General features: G+C 42.9%; 1 protein-coding gene across 3 annotated transcripts in view; it reads right to left on the bottom strand.

Moving 5' to 3' along the window:
- Window positions 1–20,341, bottom strand: part of vps13b (vacuolar protein sorting 13 homolog B) — a 318,686-nt gene that overhangs the window by 16,959 nt on the left and 281,386 nt on the right. For all 3 annotated transcript variants that reach the window (XR_002874967.1, XM_023964361.1, XM_023964362.1), the window contains exons 47-51: window positions 12,960–13,115; window positions 10,267–10,533; window positions 5,094–5,177; window positions 4,812–4,987; window positions 1,804–1,974 (exon numbers count right to left, since the gene is read on the bottom strand). Coding sequence is in view for 2 of the 3 variants with exons in the window: in XM_023964361.1 (XP_023820129.1) it covers window positions 1,804–1,974; window positions 4,812–4,987; window positions 5,094–5,177; window positions 10,267–10,533; window positions 12,960–13,115 (854 nt within the window). In the remaining variant the exon portion in view is untranslated. The remainder of the gene's footprint in view (window positions 1–1,803; window positions 1,975–4,811; window positions 4,988–5,093; window positions 5,178–10,266; window positions 10,534–12,959; window positions 13,116–20,341) is intronic.

Consider the following 20,341-nt stretch of genomic DNA (forward strand, 5'->3'; position numbering starts at 1 on the left):
GAAGAGGGTGCGTCACTGCCCCTAAAAACCCAAACAAGGAGGAACATAGCTTCACCCACCTCATTTTCCTTTTGTGTATTTACACGCTGTGCTCCAAAAAATACACTTCCTTCTATCGAGGCCAAACAAATGGAATCAAAAGTCTGAGCTCAGGCTGTGTCTGAAAACATCAGTCATTTCTGTTGTAGATTTTTTTCTAAAGAGCCTTCAGAGAAGCAGGCTTCAGACAAAATACCACTTTAGATGCTACAAATTTGCCTCAGCTTTGAGAGGAGACAGAATTATGAATGACAGGGATGAATGACTCAGACACAGCGTGGGAAATTCAAAAGGTGAGGAACATGAATGTGTGTTTTTTTGCAGTGGTGGGCATGAGAACAGGGAAAGCGGGCGACCGCAGGCAGACGGGTGACTCATGTGTCCAGCAGACGGACTGGCCTGTGGGGGGGACGTGTGGCCGCGTCCTCCACCGCTGCCATCAACATGTGATTGCTGTGTGACTAAACACGACTTCCTGAGTGACAGTTGTGGACAGTTTCACATGAGTTCTGCTGGGTGGCAGATGTAAACTGGTCCCTGCTCAACATGTACACAACCAGGCAGTCCACATGCTGGGATAAACTTAGCCTCAAAGCCGAGCCGTGTGACCCGAGTGTGAAAGTGGGGCTGTGACAGAATGATGGGCGAAGCCTGGGGGGGGCGCAGTGGGATTTCTGATGTCTGCTCTGTCTTTGCAGATGATTGTTTTATCATGTGAACAAAGACCGGAGAAGAAAAGTGCCTTGAACAGAGAAGCCAGATTGCTCAATTCTGCACTTTGAAGAGGAATGATGTTAGAATCTGTCCCTATTAAGAAGAAAAACATGAACTCCTCAACAAAAAGGGTTTTAAAACTTGCAGAAAAGGTCAAATAAATAAAAAAATAGAATTCCAGATGTTGAGTCAGATGTTTTATTGAAGCGACGTCCACCCCGCCCTCTGCAACGTGTGTTCAAGCGGCCACTTCCAATGAAAAGTCGGTGTACATGGTTTCAGGCTTCCACGTTCTAAACTCGCATGTTCACGCATAGCTACTCACATTTCTAAAACTGGCCACTAAACGCGTGTTAAAAGTTTAAAACCAGGTTGAACTTCAACCAATCAGGGACTTGGATTTGGTAGTGGCAAATGGATGGCATTCCTTTTAATTCACAGAATTTCCAATGATTAAAAAATGGATAATGAAGTTTAAGTAACTAATAATTGCGGTTTGTGTCCGGCTAGTTGTACAAAGCAGCCCACCTAAAACATTCAGACAAGTTTATATCAAGACATCTCACCAGAAAAAGCTTGGAGAAAAATGTGTAAGATTTGCACCCCTTTGACATTTGGCACCAAGACTCTTCCAACCATAGGTGGTGGACATGCGCTGGTAACAGTAGAACAAGAAGAAGAAGCCCCTCCCTGCTTGTCCAGTGTGAACCCCGTGGGCTAAAAACACGTTCAAGAACCTGTGGTTCTGAATGCAAGTCACATGCATGGTGTGTGAATAGCTGAACATAACCAAAAGGTTAGGCTTTCTACATCCTGGTCTGCTTTCACCGCAGAAAAGTGAAAGTTAATGAAAGAAGCTGTAACATCCATACATCCATATTATATATATATATATATATATATATATATATATATATATATATATATATATATATATATATATATATATATATATATATATATGGACCGTATATCCAGACAGAAACCTGTTAAAAAATGTACAGAACAAAAGTGGATCAGACTTTGACTACCATTCTAACAGTGGCTTACCTGTCAGGGTCTTTGGTGACGTAAGGCCATGGTGGGTTTGTGGTGGTCTTTGGACCATAGAAGTCTGCCAGAAGGAGCTCTGGTTTGTCCTCCTGTTCAGCCTTGCTGAGAATCTGCTTGATCAGATTGGTGGAGATGGGCACGGCACAGAGTGAAGCATCTTCATCCTCTCTGTGAAGGAAAAGGAAAAACTCGGAATCCTCACAAAGACACACTTGCTTTGTCTTAGCGTGACAGCTGTGTTCCTTTTTGCCGTGCATTCAGGAGAACACTGTGTGCTGCTGATTTTCCATGTCTTTGTCTCAAACAAAAGCCTTTATAAGATAAAGCCCTGCTCACAACCCCAAAATTCCTCCCCAACTCTAAACATTTCATTAACCAATGAAAATATCCAAACACAAATATCTCCAACCAGGTAATTAGAAATGTTCTTTTATTAAAAGTCTGCTAGTTGTGTGGAACATTCCTCTGTTTTTGAATTTCTTTGGAAAAAGCTATTGTTAAAATTTCCAGAAGCTAACAAAAGCTTCTCAAAGGACCCGAGGACGAGCTTTGTCAAAAATCAGGACTTCAACAAAACTTAAACACTACCCTGTCCCTAAGAGCTATTATTGCTGTGCAGTACACAAAAAGTACATAGATTAGCACAAGCCAATAAATAGATTGAGGCTTTAAATCTCAATCTATTTCCCACTCAAGTTGTGTTTGTGAGGGCCGGGAGTTTTTTCTCAAAGCAGGAAAGATGGCGTCACAGGTGCAGGGATGCTGGGGTTTATTCTGCTCATCCCAGCAAGAGGTTCAAACAGGTTTAGATGATGTTTGGTAGTAAATTAACAGGAAAAGAAAAAAAAAGAAAAGAAAAAAGGTGTCATGTGAACAAAATTCAAGTTCTGTCTGGGTCTAAGCATTGGGTCCCGTTCTTATAATCTTTGGTACATGACTCGACTGTGGATTTGAACTCATGAACCTTAAGTCTTGAGGGCAGACACTCTCCCAGTAGGCAACTTTCAGTGACTACCAAAAAAAGTAGGAACTTTCTCTGTAGACATGCAGTCTTGACCTCCAAACACTAGAGTCAAAAATCAGGGAAAACGCTTCGGAATAGTCAAAAACAATCCTCTTGAGGGCCTCAGCTTTAGACTCTGGTTGGGTTTTGCAACATGAGTATAAAAAAATGCAACCTAAACAATATCTACTCTTTTGCTGGGAAGCCGACTGATCCAGTTAAATGAAAGCAGCCCCTCCTCCCAGAGAATGTGTGTATTAACAGACTCCATTGTGCTACAAAGGGAAAACTGAGGCTGCTGTTCATGGGTCAAGGGGAAGACAGAGTGAGGGACAAAATGCTGACGGGAACTTTTTCCTTCAGGACAGTCCCTGAGAGGGGTAACTGGGGGGGGTTTCTGATTGTAACCTCTTGATTTTACCGATGTAGCCGACAGTTTGAGGAGACCGTCTCCTGTCGCAGACCGCAGCTCTGTTCTCTACCTCTTCCATTAAAGCCCACAACTATGCATAATTGCAGGAAGGAAAGATGAGCTGTTGACCAGTGAAAATTCAAGACCCCCCCCCTTCCCCCCGCACCATGGGAGAGTGGGGTTGATTGGGGTGTGGAGTGAGCTTGTGTTTGGGGGGCTTACAGTTGTGGCCTGAGCATTTGTGAAGATGGAGAGGGATGAGCGATGGATTGATTTGGGGGGACAAGAGAGACTAGCATGTACACTTGTGTGGTTAGCAGCAGTTTAGACGGGGACAGGTCGTAAACATGAGGACTGTTGTGGTTACAAGCTGGAAAGACGGGACGCTGGGTTGTTTCTGAGCTTGTTTTTCTGAAAGCTTGAAAAGGTTTTATCTAAAATAACATGGGCCAGATAGATTCCCAGTCCCTGTATGGTCTCTGCGGCCACGTCAGAACAACTGAAATCAAAACACACTTTGTTACTGGATATCTAAACACAACAATTACAGCTCAGATGCTCTGATGAGTCACAGACAGTCAGTGTTTTCCCTGTTTATGCAGATCAACACTACATGCTTTCCTGTGCATTTTTGTAAAATAACAAGAGTTACAGCTGTAAGATGAGCAGATGCAACCAGGCAGTCTGGAAACTGATTCCTTATAGCTATACCTGCTTTGACGATGCGTGCACAGACCCGGCTACTGACAAAATGTAGGAAACCTATATGAAAATGCACTGGTAAACTGGAACACAAAAGAAAGCCCAGAGTTTGTGTATTTGACAGTCCAGACTTAGGTTTCACACTCAGCATAGCACTTAGCTAACCAACACACTGACAGAAGAGACCACACACAGATAGAGGGCTCTCACACACATCCTACACATCCAAACGTACACGTAACCTTTATCCACACACTGAGAAAAACACACAAACACACTCACAGCTGCTCTCTGTTAGGGCTCATGTCCAAATGAGGTGTAATTATGGTCCAACCTGACATGCTGAAGTTAGAGCCGTGTCTTAGCTGCTGCCAAGACGGCTTACTGCTCTCCTGAGAAGTGCACGGATTCCCCTGGATCATGTCTGCAGTAATGGCTCGCAGAAACCAGCGCGTGGTGTGAGACCGCCCTAAAGAAGTGTTTCTCTCCTTTAGGTAGATGTGGGCACACCAAAAGCCTGCTGCAGCAGACCAGAGGTACCCTTCTCCCTGCAGATGTGGGACTGAATAAGTAATATTTTCAAGCTCTGCACTAACCAGGATGACCATGAAAGTGCACTGCTGGCCAGGAGCATGTGTAGTGTGTGGAAGCAGGGAAGGAAGTGGCCTGTTAGCTGGAGCCATTGTTCCATTCTGAGTGTTTGACAGATCTGGCCTGCATTGTTGGTTATGTTTAAGTTTTTCTCATACAGCCTCTGAACATAAGCAGACTTTTTAACTATATATCTTTAAGCATCACAGATGTTTTGCACAACATGAACTTTCCCGCAGTGTTAGGGCAGGTTGAACACATCACCATCCGTTCCTTTGAAGTCTTCCTCTGAATTACCTGGCCTGGAAAGTGAGGTGGTGGTTGAGGTGAGCTTCAGTGTTTAACAGGGGCTCCTGGTGTCCTTGTCCTTGGATGAACTGACTTTCTTTCAGCCCGAGATTCCTTTTTTCTATATGGATAACTATTGGATCTGGTAAATGGCTCCTCATGATGAATAGGGGACTGAAAATGACCTGCAAGCAAAACAGAAGGACATTCTTACTACAGACTGAGACTGGGGCTGTAATAACACACCTAGAAACTTTATTTTTAGGTTATCTCGGCTAAAAAGCTGCTTACCACTCTCTGCTGCATGGGGGAGTCGGCCTCAGTAGTGATGAGAGTACACCATACGAACAGCAAAGAGCCTCCAGAGCAGCCCACCTAAAATATTCACACCAGTGTAGATCAGACATCTCACTCTAATCCTATTTAAAATGTCATGCAAAATCAACCTGTTGGGCTTTTAATTGTATTGTAATGTTCACCCCCCCCCCCCCCCCCCGCGTAATATTTTGATCCATTCAGACATTTCTGAATATTCCTCTAAAAATCTGCTCTCTGAGCACCACCCCATAAAAGCGAGTGGGTCTTCACATTCATACATATGAAAGTGAGAACAGCCCCTTCCAGGAAGAGTCTGCACTGCTAGCTCCGCCCCCAGACTAACACACACACACCCACTTTCTCCATGGAGCTAGCGGTGATCGGCTAAAGGCTTTCATTTTACATGAACAATATGCACATCCATCTTTGCAAAAGTTCAGATGTAGTGTGTTTTAATGGGTGAACCAAAGACACGCTGCTGAGGCCAACTCTAGTATGACGTCATGAAATGGGCGGCATTGAGAGAATGATCCAGTAAGTAAGATGATCAAGTCGTCTTACTTCTGGGTAGGAGAATGAGCAAAAAATCACCCATATTTCTTTCAAATAAAACGTTCTTTAGTGTGCCAAAGGTAATATATAATCATATACATGAATATAGTTTACTCTGAAAGGCTTAAGAAAAGCATGATATAGGGCCTTTAAAAAAACATTTTTTATTATAATTAAAATGAGGCTGATCATGGAGACTGTAGAAAAACTTCCCTTCCCAAAGTAAGTCCAGTAAATTTGTGCTTCCATCACATTAACTGTTTGCGAGAAGTGAATTAACTGACCCCTTCCAAACAGGAAGTACCCGCTGGATTCAAGAAGCCAAAACCCCAGACACGTCTACTGAGAAATTAACAGCTAATACTCTGACATTCTATTGGTCAGAATAACCAATATTGCTCTGATACCTTTTTCTTAACATCTTCTTGATAATCCTAATGTTTTTTTTACTGAGATTTTTTCGTTTTTGCAAGTTATTCAAGTTATAAACTGACCAATCAGATGCCTCAATAGAACCACATGGTGCCCGCTGGCCCCCACCTCAAATGTTCGAAACATTTCAGTGGTAGGGGTTTGGACTTTGAACAAGCTCACTCCTGATCGTAGAGTAGTTGCCATAAAAAGATTGATTCAGACCATCTTGGACCAATCACTGCTCACTGAAGTCGTCTGACTCCAAATGGCGGCATCTGTTCCACGGACAAATGGTGACTCCATTGACTTAATTTTGTTGGAGCCAGAAGTAAACCATTTTCTATGGGTGACACCACACTGACTCAGTCCAGTTCATATATACAGTCAATGTTCCATCAGTGTTATACAGTATTTCCTCATGTTTAGCTGTTGACATCCTTCTTTCTGCTTTTTTCAGTTGTTCAACCTCTAGAATATTTTGCAGAAATGACAACTCATAGATTTAACAAGTGCCAGGTAATGAGTAAGATTTAAAGGCTGACAAAGGACCCCCTGAAGGCTGCGCGCTCTCAGTGTCACTGGTGTCGGTCCCATTTGTTCCTCACTCCTCATTAAAGCTTTGGGATGCCAAGACACATGCAGGCTGTGTAGTTTATGACAGACGGGGGACATCTTTACTGCATGGGACAGCACAGCCAAGCAACCAGCAACATTTCAGACTTCATACGCAGACCCGCGCAAAACAGCACATGAGGATGAAGGAGGTGAAACTTTGGCAAACGGAGAGGAGACAGGCCTGATCCTATCACTGGTAAGGTCATGACAACCTCCTGTGCTTAGTCAGGAAAAAAGGACAAGTGCAAAAAAAGAATGACAAGCCAGATAGATGAAATATTGTTGAGGAGTACTTTCTGATAGAATACTGGCAAAAAAGCAGATGAGAGAAGAGACACAATTTAGCAAGGGAGACAATTACAAACAGGACAGGTATGACACACTTGATGCAGTGGGATGCAAGAAGAAAAAGTATTTGAAATTTACAAGACAGATTAGAGAGCATGTGTGATAGAAAAGAGAAGGGAGGAAACAAGAGATTAAAAAAAGCAGAAGACAAGAAAGCATACAGAGAAATCACAGGAACCAGCAGCTCATGGGGAGCCTTTGCACTCTGAGCCAAGTCTTCATATTCACGATAAAAGTGGAAATGAAGCATGAGATAACAGAGACACGTGGAGACTGCTAGGGCAGAAGAGACGGATGTTTACAGCATTAGACTTCTAAAAATAAAAAGAGAAAAACAAAAAAAGCAAAGTAAATAACAAGTATAGCAAGACTGGAGCTGGCACTAATCCAGCAATGCCTTCTTCTTGTGCCCACATATCAGCCAATGTTTCCTGCTTTTGGTTAGTGATGTTTTGAAAGAGTATAAACTGTATTTTCTGCCTCTCAACATCATCGGGTTTTGGGTTGTAGGGTCTTTGTAAGCCCGTCTGAGAGAAAGATTTCAATCTGTTCTCCAACATGGAGTAGCTGCATAGAAGCTCAGCAACCATGGCCACCCAGAAGAAGTGGATCTGCTCACAGTTGGTGGTCCAGTCAGCAGCTCCAAACGTGTGTGTGTGTGGAAGGAAAGCTAGTTAGACGTGTTGGTGTGTAGAACACCACTCTCTCTTCTTGTCTGGCAGAGCAACAGACGTTTTGCCACATGTGGTCACTCGTGTGCCCTTACACACATGTGACATCACATTCATAGGGTTTCATGGCAATGACGTCAGCCCTCCTTTGCTGCTGTAACAGCTTCAATTCTTCCTGGGACTGCTTTCCACAGGTTCAGGAGTGTCAACGGGGATCTCTGAGCGTTCTTCCAGAAGCACATTTGTGAGGTCAAACGCTCATGTTGGACAAGGCGGCCTGGCTCGCAGTCTTCGCTCTAATTCATCCCAAAGGTGTTTTTCGGGTTGAGGTCAGGACTCTCAGCAGGCCAGTCAAGTTGTTCCACACAAAACTGGCCCATCTATAGATCTTTATTTGAGCAAGGTTGCACAGGCATGTTGGAACAGTGAGGGAATACACTGCTCCTAAAATTGTCCAATTGGTGTGCTGAAGCTTTGAGAGTTCCTTTCACAAAAAACCACAGGGCCAAAGCCAGCTCATAAAAAACAACCCCACATAATAACACTCCCTCTCCCCTGCCAAACTTCACACCTTCATCTCTGCAGACGGACAGATCCTGTTCTCTTTGCAAACACCAGAAATGATTTCCACATAGAGACACCTTCTCCATTACTCCAGAGAACAAACCCTCTGGTCTAGAGCCTAGCTGAGGTGTTCTTTACCTCCAAGGCTCTGCCTGATGCTTGGTAACAGAGATACAAATTTTCTGTTGACCTCTGCTCACCATGGATCTGAGCATTCAATGTAACTGCTGTCAGTTTGCCTTTCCTACCAATTCATGGCTGAATTCCCACTGTCTTTGTAAGAGTGTTTAGGAGTGTGAACATTTCACAGCTCGACTCACAGCTGTCACAACAACACTTTTAAATTCACCGAGCCTCTGAGAGCAAACTGTTCATCAGTTTTTTAAAGACCCCCCCTCCAATCATCTTGTGATCTCTTTGGAAAGCGGGCCTAGTGGTCTTTTAATTATTATTTTCTTATTTTTAGAGTTCATTGGAAATTCTCCTCTGATTTGTCGGCTATGGAAGCATTTGTGTAGCATAATTAAAAATAAAAGTCAAACTAGAAACGCTTTTTCATTTTCAAAATGAAGCTGCATTTGTTGACTAAAACTAAAATGAAAAAGCAATCTTCCAAAAGGCTTTTTCATTTCTACTTATTCTGTGTCATAATAAAAACGAAAATGCAAAGAGGGGATTGCATTTTCATTTTCACATCCACCCTGCGAATATTGTCACATAATTCAATTCGACTTAGCATTTCCAGAGGGGAGGCGGGGCGATGACGTCACTGCTATCTCCCTGTGTGCGGCTGCTAAGAGACACATGCTAGGAGCAGTGTAACCTTGTGTTAGCTGCAGAGGAGAGGGCTTTGTGATGGTTGTTCACTCCTGATGATCGTACACAGCTTCTCAGGACTACATAGCAGCATTTTTGACTTCTGTGGTCCGAAATTTGGGACCACAGCCTCCTTCAGAGGCTGCAGTCTGCAGCCAGATGCACCAGCTAGGCCTCGGATGAAGCCTCGGCCCACGGTTCAAGCTTCTCCCGGACTAGCTTTGTCTTCGGATGGAGCTAAAAACCCAGCCCGCTAGCCCAGAGACAAAGCTAGTCCAGGAAAGCTTCGAAGCGCAGAAGGAGGTAGTGCTGCTACGCAAATCTGAGAAACTCTAAACCATCATATGAATTTGTTTTTCCAGTGGTGTCCAGACCAAAATAAATGCTGATGTAATTCCCACATATTTACATCTAAGATGCTCATTGCGGTATTGCCTGCACAGAGTTTCAGGTCCCTCCACGGCTAATGTTTTTAGCACATATTAGCCTAATGCTAACCCTTCTTCCGGGTCCTTGCAGCCAAGAAAAAAGCACTGACCGCACGGATTAAAAAAATTATGAGCGAGCAGGCCCTTTATAATAATCATAACAGTAATAAAAGCACATTTAGAAGATAGTCTGTCTGCAGCTTCCCGCTGATTTTGCTGTTCGAGGACAGCTGGAGCCCCACAACAGCTATAGCGGATTTCGCCATGCTAAACATTTGCTGGTTGGACCAACACGGATCTTCTAAATGTGCTGTTATTACTGTTATGATTATTATTAAGGGCCTGCTCGCTCATAGTTTTTGGCTGCAAGGACCCGGAAGAAAGCTTAGCAGGCTAATATGTGCTAAAGGACTGACAGGCGATGTACCAGAACTCTTAGCGAGAATTAGCTTATCTACCTCTACAACTACATATTTAAAGTCCAGCAAATGATCTTTATCCAGTTGAAGTTGGGGGACGGCTGGGGGCGCGAGACGAGCCGGAGACAGGATCCACAGCCAAGCATTATGTGTGTAACGGAACCACAATCTTTTCACCTCATTTTTTCCAAAAAACATGTTCACTGTATTAATGGTATGCTTTTAGGACCTAATATATAAAAAAAAACATGTGGTCCCAGGTTCAGACTTAAAGGGTATGTAACAGAAAAGTCATTTAGAGGTTATAGAGCTGATTTACCTGAACAACAGAACTGCTGGTGCCCTTGTCCTTGTTCTCCAGCTGAACGTCCTGGGACCAGTCTTCATCGCCTCGTGCCTTCACAGACAGCTCTGTCAGCTCTGTGTCCTCCAACACATAGGAAGGAAGCTTGGTTCCTGCATCCAGGCAGTTACAGTGCTCTTTGACCACCGTCTGACCATCGGGCCCCACGTAATGCTGGACCACACGCAACTCAATGTCTTCAGTCAGGTAACTGCACATTACCTGACGTCCACAGATTATCACCTGGAAGAGAAACAACTCCAGCATGTCAAACTCTGACAAGTGGACCAACTTAAACAGAACTGGCACTAGCAAAGCATCAACCTGAAATTAAAGGAAAGCAGTTTCCAGTAAATAATACATGTCATAACTAAATTACTGGGATAAAAAATGAAGATTAGGAATAAAAGGCCTCATGACAACATGAAATGTTCAAATGTTCTAAATAAATTATGCTGATGCGTGATGTTGTTACCACACCAAAATGCTCTAGAGGGAAAATGTCAAACTTCTGCAATGACATAAGTGTTTACAGCTGCTCCACTGATAAAATGCCTTCAGTTAGCAACAGCCTTTCTTTAACCGCTACATAACCAATAATGACGTTTTTCTAGAGAATGCTTCAGTATTTTCTTTTAGTTTTTCCGCTGCTGTTTAAGAGTTCCAATACATATTTCCTCAAAGCAATGCAAATAAATGTATATAAAAAACTTTTGTTTTAACTTGCCCTGTCCAACAGCACGGCAAACATATGAGAGCTGAAGGCCTCTTGTGTTGGACATATTTTACTTTAACAACAGGGGTTATGAATCTTCTGACAAACCAGAGGTATGTCTGAATAAACCCCTTTTGTAATCGAGGCCAAACTTTATTCATTTTAATCATATTTGAAAATCTTATGTGTTGGACCTGACGTAAAAGGAAAGGAGGGAAGAAGAGAGAGGGATGTTAGAGAGGGGGGGGTAGGAGGGTGATTATAGAATGGGGGGGGGGACCATGAAGCAGCATAAAGCAACAAGTTGCTGGATGTTTATCATTACAGGGAGGTTCAGATGTAATACACGTAAATAAGGCCGGGGCCTGTCCACACACACACAAATGATATAAACATACCTATTGGCTCCAAAAATGTTCACATGTCAACATGTACACAATACAAATAATGTTCACACATGCATACTTATGCATTCAAACCAATAGTGTGAAATATTTCATTTGATCACGCAAAGTACTTGTGCAAAGGTGAGCTAACACCTGTGCTCAAGTGAGTGTTTATGTTCTTCTAAAATGGATGATGGAATGTAAAAAGAAGGAGGGAGAGTCCCCAGTCATCCCCACACCAAGACTCCTGCCGTAGCAGCAGCCAGAACCCCCCAACACCACACGGCAGCAGGCAGAGAACAACCGTCCCCCGGGAGATCACATCCGCCACCCAGGCCAGGGCCTGCAGGACCGCCACGGGGGCCCCAAAAGCCAGAAAGCAGGGGGGCATGGGGTGGACAGAGAGTGCAAGCTCCAGCCCAACCAGGAGAGCATCCCCCCCCCCCCCCCCCCCCCGCTGCGCTGGGAGGGCCAACGGGGGGCCCCGCCCCAGACGAGCAGCCCACCACCACCCAGGAGTTCTGGGCATCCCCCCACCCCAATCCCTGGTACGAGCCAGGACCCCCCCAAAGGGAGACCCGCCTCACGCTCCAGGCAGCCACCCACCCGGCCCACGTTGTTGGTCCTTGAGAGAGCAAGGCAGGGGCCAGCCATCCCCACCCAGGAGGAGGGGAAGAGGGGGTCCACAAGAAGTGTTACAAACATCGCCCGATCAGGCTTGCCCACATGTGGATATTTGGCGAGGCCGAAAGCACCCAAGGGACATGGTCGCTGACATGGCCACCGTCGCCGAGGGCCTGGTACCCCGCCTCCAGGGATGGGGTAGGAGACAGATGGTCCGAGGTCCCTCCTTCCTTGTGAAGCATGTGGGCATGTGTGTGTGAATGTGGGGATGTGTGTGTGCATGTATGTGTTTTTGTGTTGGAGTGTATAAATAAGGATTGTTTAAAATTGATTTTCCTTTTCTGAACCCACCATTAAGATGACAGACTGTTAATTGTTTAGATGGGCAAACCTCCTCTGCTGTAAATAACTTGATCCAAGGCTAAAAAGGACTGAACATTTAGAGGAAGTGGAGAAAAGACGAGGAGAGACTTAGTCTGTTTTGGCCAGAGGACAAGAAAGAGATGCGTGTGACACGTGTTTATTTAACAAACTGTCTCTGCTATTCACTGACGGCGAGCTTAGCATCTTCAGGGATACGGAGACTTTTTCTCGTCTATGTGGAACGACTCACACATGACTCATCCCTCATCCTTTCTGGTTTATGATCTGGTTTACAATTTCCTGTGATCTTATTTATGGATTGATGGAACACATTTTATTGCTGCAAAACAGATGACAGAAATTGACAAAAACAGAACACTGTCTTCTGTCGACTAAACAACTACTAAATCACAAGATGGAAATGAAGAGCAGGGTGTGGGTAAAAGGACTGATCCCAGAAAGAACACTGCAGCAGCAATGCTCCTGTAAGTGTTTCTTTACCAAGATTACCTGCAGATTTCCTGCATTACTGACTCTTGTACAATGCAGCATGAGGGAGTGTAGTGGAGTCCTGTCAGTACCTGTTTCTGGACTCCACTGAGCTGAAGCACCTTGATGATGAGTGAGGCTGTGCGCCCTTTGTACTGAATGGTTCTCAGCAGCATTCCCACGTTGTCCACACTGAAGGGCTCCGACCAGCGCCAGTTCCCCCACCCCTCGATGCAGATGTGCAGCAGCTACAGGAGGGGTCACATCAGGATAGGCAAACAAACAAAAAAGGAGACAGAAGACACCAGACAAAGGTTAGACTCCTTACCCCGTGTTTACACCTAGAAAAATACAAACAAACAACAGCAAGGTTCTTTATTGGACAAGTTTGCTTAACAGAATGGCTGCCGCAGGAAGTAATATCCAAACAGATGCTGTGGAAGATTATTGTGGCTCCATGTGTGACTGTTGTGTGTACTTGTGTGGTCTGATGTGGAAGTCTCTTCTCCTCACGTATACATGAGAGCCACTGAGCTTGGGCTTTGGTCTTTTCAGCTGCGTTTTCATTCATCGTTGTAGCGAATGCATCCATGTGTGCGGCGGCCAGTAAACACGTTGCCCCGGGACGACAGCATAAACACATGCTGTACTGTCCTGTACCATGACATCCAAACAACTTTAGGGTGCTGACAATGTGACCAACATTTGCCACAATTGTGGCAATGGGGGTAAAACTATGTGAAGAGGCCTGGTGCCATCTGCTTTGGCTGAAGACTGCTGCACATTTCTGAGGATATTTTTCCCACATGACCCCTGAAGTTAAAGCTACAAATATGCAGAGCAAAAGGTAAGTGGACCAGTCAAATGTTCGACCCTCCTGTGCTAAGCTGAGGTTATTCAGAGACCATCTGCCCATCTTAAGCCTCCCAGGTTTAATGCTAAATCTTATTTATATAAAACATTGGAGGGGGCAAAAAAAAAGGTGTTGCCATGAGATTATGGTAACAGAATTCATGGAGATTCCTAAACATGCAGAAAGATCTGAAGCTTTGTCCCGTCCTGGGGCAGTGTGGCTGACCTTCACTCTGAACCCCCAGTGTCAGTCCTTCTGCCAACACAATCAGACTTCAAAAACAAAAGTAAAAGAATAAAGTAAGGTTGAATATAAATATGTTTGCAAAGACAAGAAGAGACAGGGACAGAGGGTTAGACAGGTTTGAGAACAACCTGGAAGGTTAGTGACAGTTTTGAACCTTCAAACTTTGCCTTGTTGCTTCAGTGTGCCGAACATTTAACCAATCTGTTTCTAAGAAAAACAAATTACCCCTGAGGTTAAAGAGCACGCACAGACCTTGGTTGAGACCTTCTATGTTTCTCTGCACTGCAGTCTTTTCTCACTGTTTGAAGACAGATTTCTTTACAAAAACATTCCTAATCAAAGCCCGTATTCACTTTCTCTAAGAACGTCCCTCCACCCTGTTGGCTGTGTGGAAGTGACTTATATTTCCCATATATCTTGCTCAGTGAACTTACTGGTGGGAAAAATGGCAGGGTGGTGTAAAACTGCCAGGTGTCTGAGGTTAAGGTTAAGCCTTAGGGTGGAGGACCACTAGAAGCCGTAAGCCAGCGCTAGTATGATAATCAAGACCAGGTTAGATTTGAACAAACACTAAGTTACAGGATTTTCTTGCCGTTCTCTTCCCGGATAAAAGCTTGTTATGTGTTTAGCAAAAGAGCTGCCACCATGTTTGAGCTTCAAGCGGGACCAGACTGGTATTAATTATGGTGAAAATGTGGTGATGGCAAACCCACTGGAGACCTCTGTGGTTCTTAAGCACCATCTGAGAGGACAGATTTGTTGTTTCAACACTTTCTGTCCTTAAACGTCACTCCACCCCCTTCCCGCACATTTCATTGTCCCTGTGGCTCAGCTTGACCTTTAAAAGAGAAGTCATAATAAGGTTTCTGTTCAAACTTCAAACAGCGACTGACGCTTTTGTTTAAATTCGTCTCCGACTTTAACAGTGGGACCAAAGACACGGCAGTGACACAGATGAAAGGGGCACAGATGACAGCAAGAAAGACAAATAAGAAGCTGTTTTGCTTCTTTGTGACGCGTGCAACAGTTTTGACAAGGAGAAAACCCAGTTAGCCATTTGCCGCCATTCACACAGACTCTTTGAAAATAATCTTAGTCTGACAGTATGCAACCAAAAAGACTTCAGAGAAAAAAAAAGACTTTTTCTGAGCATGTTTTTAATTATTTTCACTTTATATTTGCATTTAAAACAGTAGAAATTTATTATTTGAAACCACCACAGGCTTAAACAAGCATAACAACAAACAAACATTATAAATAGAGTGAAACACGTTCCAAGCTAAACATATGAAACGAATGTACCTACTACTCACTATGACTTGATTTTATGCACATTGCATATTTTTATGACTGAGTAGTCTTTAAACAAGGCTGTGTCATAAGATGCTGTCTCCAGTGAGGAACCAAAGCCCGGACACTAAACAAAACAGAAGATGTCATTTACATCTATCATCTTTGGATCAGCTTCATCAATGCAAAATAAAGCCCTATTTTAAATAATCAAACTGCAATTTCCCTCCAGTTATTTCAGAAGATTTATTACATCTGATCATTCAGGCTCATCTTTATACTTTACAGTTACATGATCTGCCTGCCAAAAACACCAACATGCACACCAGCCTGCAAATCATTTATCTGTGGAAATGAATCATCTGACAGTTTTGACAATCCAACTGTCCATTTATTAATATGAATCAACTCCAGCCTTTGATGTGATGTGTGAAGTCAGACTGAACAGCATCAAAAGGATTACCCGCTTTGTAGTGGTCAGACATGACAATGACGAAAGCTGGATAGTTCGATCTGGCTCTTATATTGAATTTCCATATTAATGCAGTTGTTTTTTTTAATGCGTTAGAGCCAGTGAGAGAACTTGAAAGCCGATCTCAGTCTGATCCTTTGACGTATGTTTTCAAATCAAAGTTGTGACTAATCTAAAAGTAACAGAGAACACCTGTCTGCTAAACCAAATATCAGCTGGACAGAGTGGCGACATTAAAATCAAGGAGGAGAACTATACGGTCTAAACAGCAGATCAGAACCACATGAACCTTTTGAAATCCCCTCTTCTGGATAACCATGGTAACTGAATACAGAACCCAAACATGGGACTGACACATTCAGAAATGACAAGAACTTCGGAGAATTATGAACTCCACCCAGCCAAACTGAGTGTTAAATGCAGTGAGTCAATTAGCCGACTGCATGTAATTAAGTCCACAGTGTCATGTCTACTGCTTGGGTTGTTGCTCAGTTCTGTCTCTAAAAAATCATTACTCAAGGGTTTCCTGCACCAAAAAAGGAGTCTATCAGTAAAAATCAGCACAGAGTTAGTTAGCAGCCTGAATAAAGCTTCATGTCATTTACTGATAGACAGGACTCTACTGTGATACTGGAAGTACATTTCTAGAATGATGTGCACAAAGAAAACCCTCTGCACCGCCTGAGCTCCAGACCGAGTCCGTCCTGCCACTGTAACCGCACTCGTCTGCTGTCCTCTGACAGGAATGCGTTTGAGTCCACAAACACAAACGTCTGAGGATGCAGCAGCATTCCTGGATGCTGCAGACAGCTTGGGTTCATCAGTCATTGTTTTTCTGCCCACCATTTCATTCCTTCATTCTACATAAGCCTTTCAGGCCGGCAGACATGAGGATGAGATATACACAACACCAGTAGCTTTGCACACAAATTCCTATAAAAAGCTGAAGCAGCGCTGACGATTCTTTGATGGTTTACTGAAATCATGTGAGTATAATGTCATATACTAGCAATTTAAAAATAGTCCAAAAAGTCTCTGTACTGTCAATCTCATTTAATGTTATACAGCCGCACAGGAAAAAAGGAGGGATGTGGAACAGAGGTCTGGTCTTGTCTGGTGAAATTACTTTGGGACAAGGGACTGTGCTATCCAGCTAACAAATGAGAAACAGGTTCATACTCAGACAACAAAAGGAAAGAATATGGATTACTCTGTCCTTTAAGCTAAATTACTGTGAGAAAGAAAAATATGAGAAAGAAGTAGGACAAAAAAAAACATCAATTTCAAGGCAGTGAGCGCTAACATGAGAGACTGATGGTGGTTTTAACAGCTGTCTGCAATACCTTTCTTCTTCATGGCTCCCTCCCTCTGACAAAAGAAGCAAAGAAAGAAAACAAAGACAACATCAAAGTCCAGCTTTGCAAGTCTAAGAAGTGGTTTGAGAGTTTGAAGAAGGTACATAGAAGAAGCAATGTGCTGGTCCATGTTTGACAAGGGCCATACGAAGAGGGTCATGCTTGACTAACATTTTTCCATATTCCTCCCTCTGGTTTCTACAAAGGCATCCCAGTCATGCACGACCTCAAGGGCTCTTGGATATGCAGACGAGCCGAGTGCCAGGACCAACTGGAAGGAGCTGATATAAAAAGGGCTTGGAAACCTAACTAAAGGAGGGTTGAAATACCAGGTTGAGCGGGACAGACATTTTAGAACATAAATAGGGAAGGGATATCTGGAAAACAAGCTGGACAGTGATCCTGGAGACCAGCTGAAAATCCCTGATCTAAAGTCACACGACCCAACTGATAAAAACTCTTCAGCAGTCTTTTCCTATAAATGCTTGCTTTTCCTGCAAGGTGCTAGAATTTCAGAACCTATTAAGGCAAGTGTTAGAGATAACTTGAAGGGCTAGGACCATTTTTTTGGACACTATTTCTTCTCACTATTAGTCTTTTTTTCATCTGACCATCTTTGTATGACTTCAATCTATTTGTACAGTAAACTTTTTTAAACAGATAGAAATGATGTCTCTCTTGAGGCAGCAACTTTTGTCTGCTTGAATGCATTAGGGCCAACTTCGGATGAACAAAAAACAAAACAAGGAATAACCAACTGTAGATTACACTTTAAAAGATCAATGGAAAGTCTATTTCTTTGAAATCCGAATGGCGGCTGTCTAAGGGTGTATTCAGACTGGAAAAATTTGTTTGTCCGGACCAAGTCAGCTTAATTGGGTCCGGATCGAGTCCTGAACCTCACCTTTGGTCTGTATTCAGACTGGCATCTACTAGAGATTTCTGCTTTGAACTAAAGTCTGTAAGTAAAAATCACGTGATCCTTCAGTCATTGGCCAGGAATTATAAGGGTGTGGAAAAGCAACAAAAGAAAGAATATTTTTTTTTAAATATTGCACATAAAGAGTATCTTATAATGACACTCCATACGAAGTGCAAAGAATAATGGAAGTCCTGCACTTTGCTATCCTTGTTGGGATGTGGATATTTCACCTATTCCAATTTTATATTTCAACGACCAATTTTGAACGTCTGTATCAACGTCAGGTACAAGACTTTTTACTGCTGCTTTGGTACAGCGGAGGCGTGCTGCAAGGGGGTGACTGAGGAGACAACGGCTAAGAAGGTACGCTGATACGTTTTTATAACATAGATTGTCGGGAAAAGAGTGAGAAGCAATGTGCATCACGTTAAAAGTTGCTCTAATGAGTCTGCATTCATCTGACCACATTTCAATGAGTTCAGTGGTTGACCAAATGTAGCTACGCCTAACCAAAACATCAGAGATGAGAATCAAAGTTTAGATCAAGAAAAATCAAAACAAAAAAAAATGTCAGAGATTGGTCTAATACGTAAGATTGCATATTTACATCAGGGTTTTTTTTCTCTGAAAGGAAGGAGACAGAAATATTTCATCCATCCATTTTCCATACCTGTTTAGTTCTTTTCAGGGTCACAGGGAAGCCACATTTCATTTAAAACAGAACTGCTGTTTGCTGCAAAACGAAAGCGTTATTTCTATAGCCTTTAATGATATTCTCATATTTAAAGTAAATGTACAGAACAAAGCTCCTTAAAGTGCCATGTGACCTGCATGTTGGAGAACTAGGATGAGATTCTTTTGTAGCCTTTTGCCTCCTTTTGGACAGGCCCTCCTCATCCTGAGGTACTATCCATGGTGCTGAACTCAGGACAGCAACAAAAACTGTAAGCTGACTAGATATACCTGAGCTGAGATAAGTAGGAAAGTCTGAAGACATAAAGCAAAGACTGAAAAAGATGTTAAAGAGGAAGCTCAACCCTGAAAAAGTCTCCTGAAACTGGAGCATTGATTTATCCTTTAATAGCAGGCTTTGAACTTTATAAAGTTTCTAAACTCTAAATGTAGATATATGACTATGCTACGTTTATTTCATTGCAGTCTTTGTTACAAATGGCCTCAGTAAGTGAAAAGCTTAGAAAGATGACAACATTTTGTCCTTGTGCAACCTTTTCCGTGCAGCGTTTCAAAAACACTGCTGTTGTTAAACAAAGTGCAAGTTGTTATGGTTCTGCAATGGAAAAGACTCGACTGGGGTGCTGACTCACAGCTGGAGCCACTCACTGATGTTTTTGTGCGTCTTTGTGATGCTTTGTGTGGGGCTTAGTGGATGAGGCAATCCTAACTGACAAATTCATTTTAGGCTTTCTTTAATTTAGTGAATTTACCAAGAATTGACCATGTTTTCAGAGTAGATTAGAGGCTTGTGGTTTTATTGGTTCTAGTATTCTATGAATACCGTGGAAATTGTCACTAACATATGTCCAATGAACGTGTCAAAATAAAGGACTAGCTCATTGCAAAAGTCCTAACTTTGTCATACTTTTGGATCTGTGCTGAATAAATCTGCTGTCATAATGTGGCACAAGCTCATTTAATCCTAACAACACTGTTGTCATGTTGAAAGAAACAAAAACCGTCTTCTGGACAACGCTGCCATTCAGTTTTGGAGTTTATATGACAGAGGTTTGACACACAAGATTATTTTTCATGTTTTCACAGTAATAATATGATAGATAGTGGAAATAATTGAATGAAACGCTTCTCTTCTGAGGTGGTATTTCACTAGACACAAATCACATAAGGAGTCCAGCTACTTTAATAATGAGTATTTGTATAAAAATACAAATCAAGCTATAATTAAATATTGATAGGTTTGATAAAGACGTAGAATGTCCTCATAGCAGGTTTCAGGGACGTTGTGGGTGTGACTGCTGTTGGTGCGTATCAAAAAGAATTGTTTTAAAAAGTTGGGTTAAGATGAAATGTTTTTAAGGCAAAGTGTCTACAGTTTGTTCATGGAATATTTGGGGAGTTAAAAGTTTATTCGCAGCTGAGCCACTCCGCTCCATGTTCTCGTTCCTGACTGCCAACAGCTTTGTGGCTTTTTCAGCAGGAGATGCAAATTTGCATCTCAGTAGTTTGGTTTGTAAAACCGTTCTGCTCCGTTTGTCCTGTTTTTGCAGTCAATTTAAACTGGTCTGAAATCTGGCAAAGCTTTTCCCGTGGACAGGCCCCCACCCTCTGGCAGCAGAGAACAATGCTCATGTCGTCAGGAA

This window comes from Oryzias latipes, chromosome 16 (assembly GCF_002234675.1).
Source record: "Oryzias latipes chromosome 16, ASM223467v1".
Classification (NCBI taxonomy): domain Eukaryota; kingdom Metazoa; phylum Chordata; class Actinopteri; order Beloniformes; family Adrianichthyidae; genus Oryzias; species Oryzias latipes.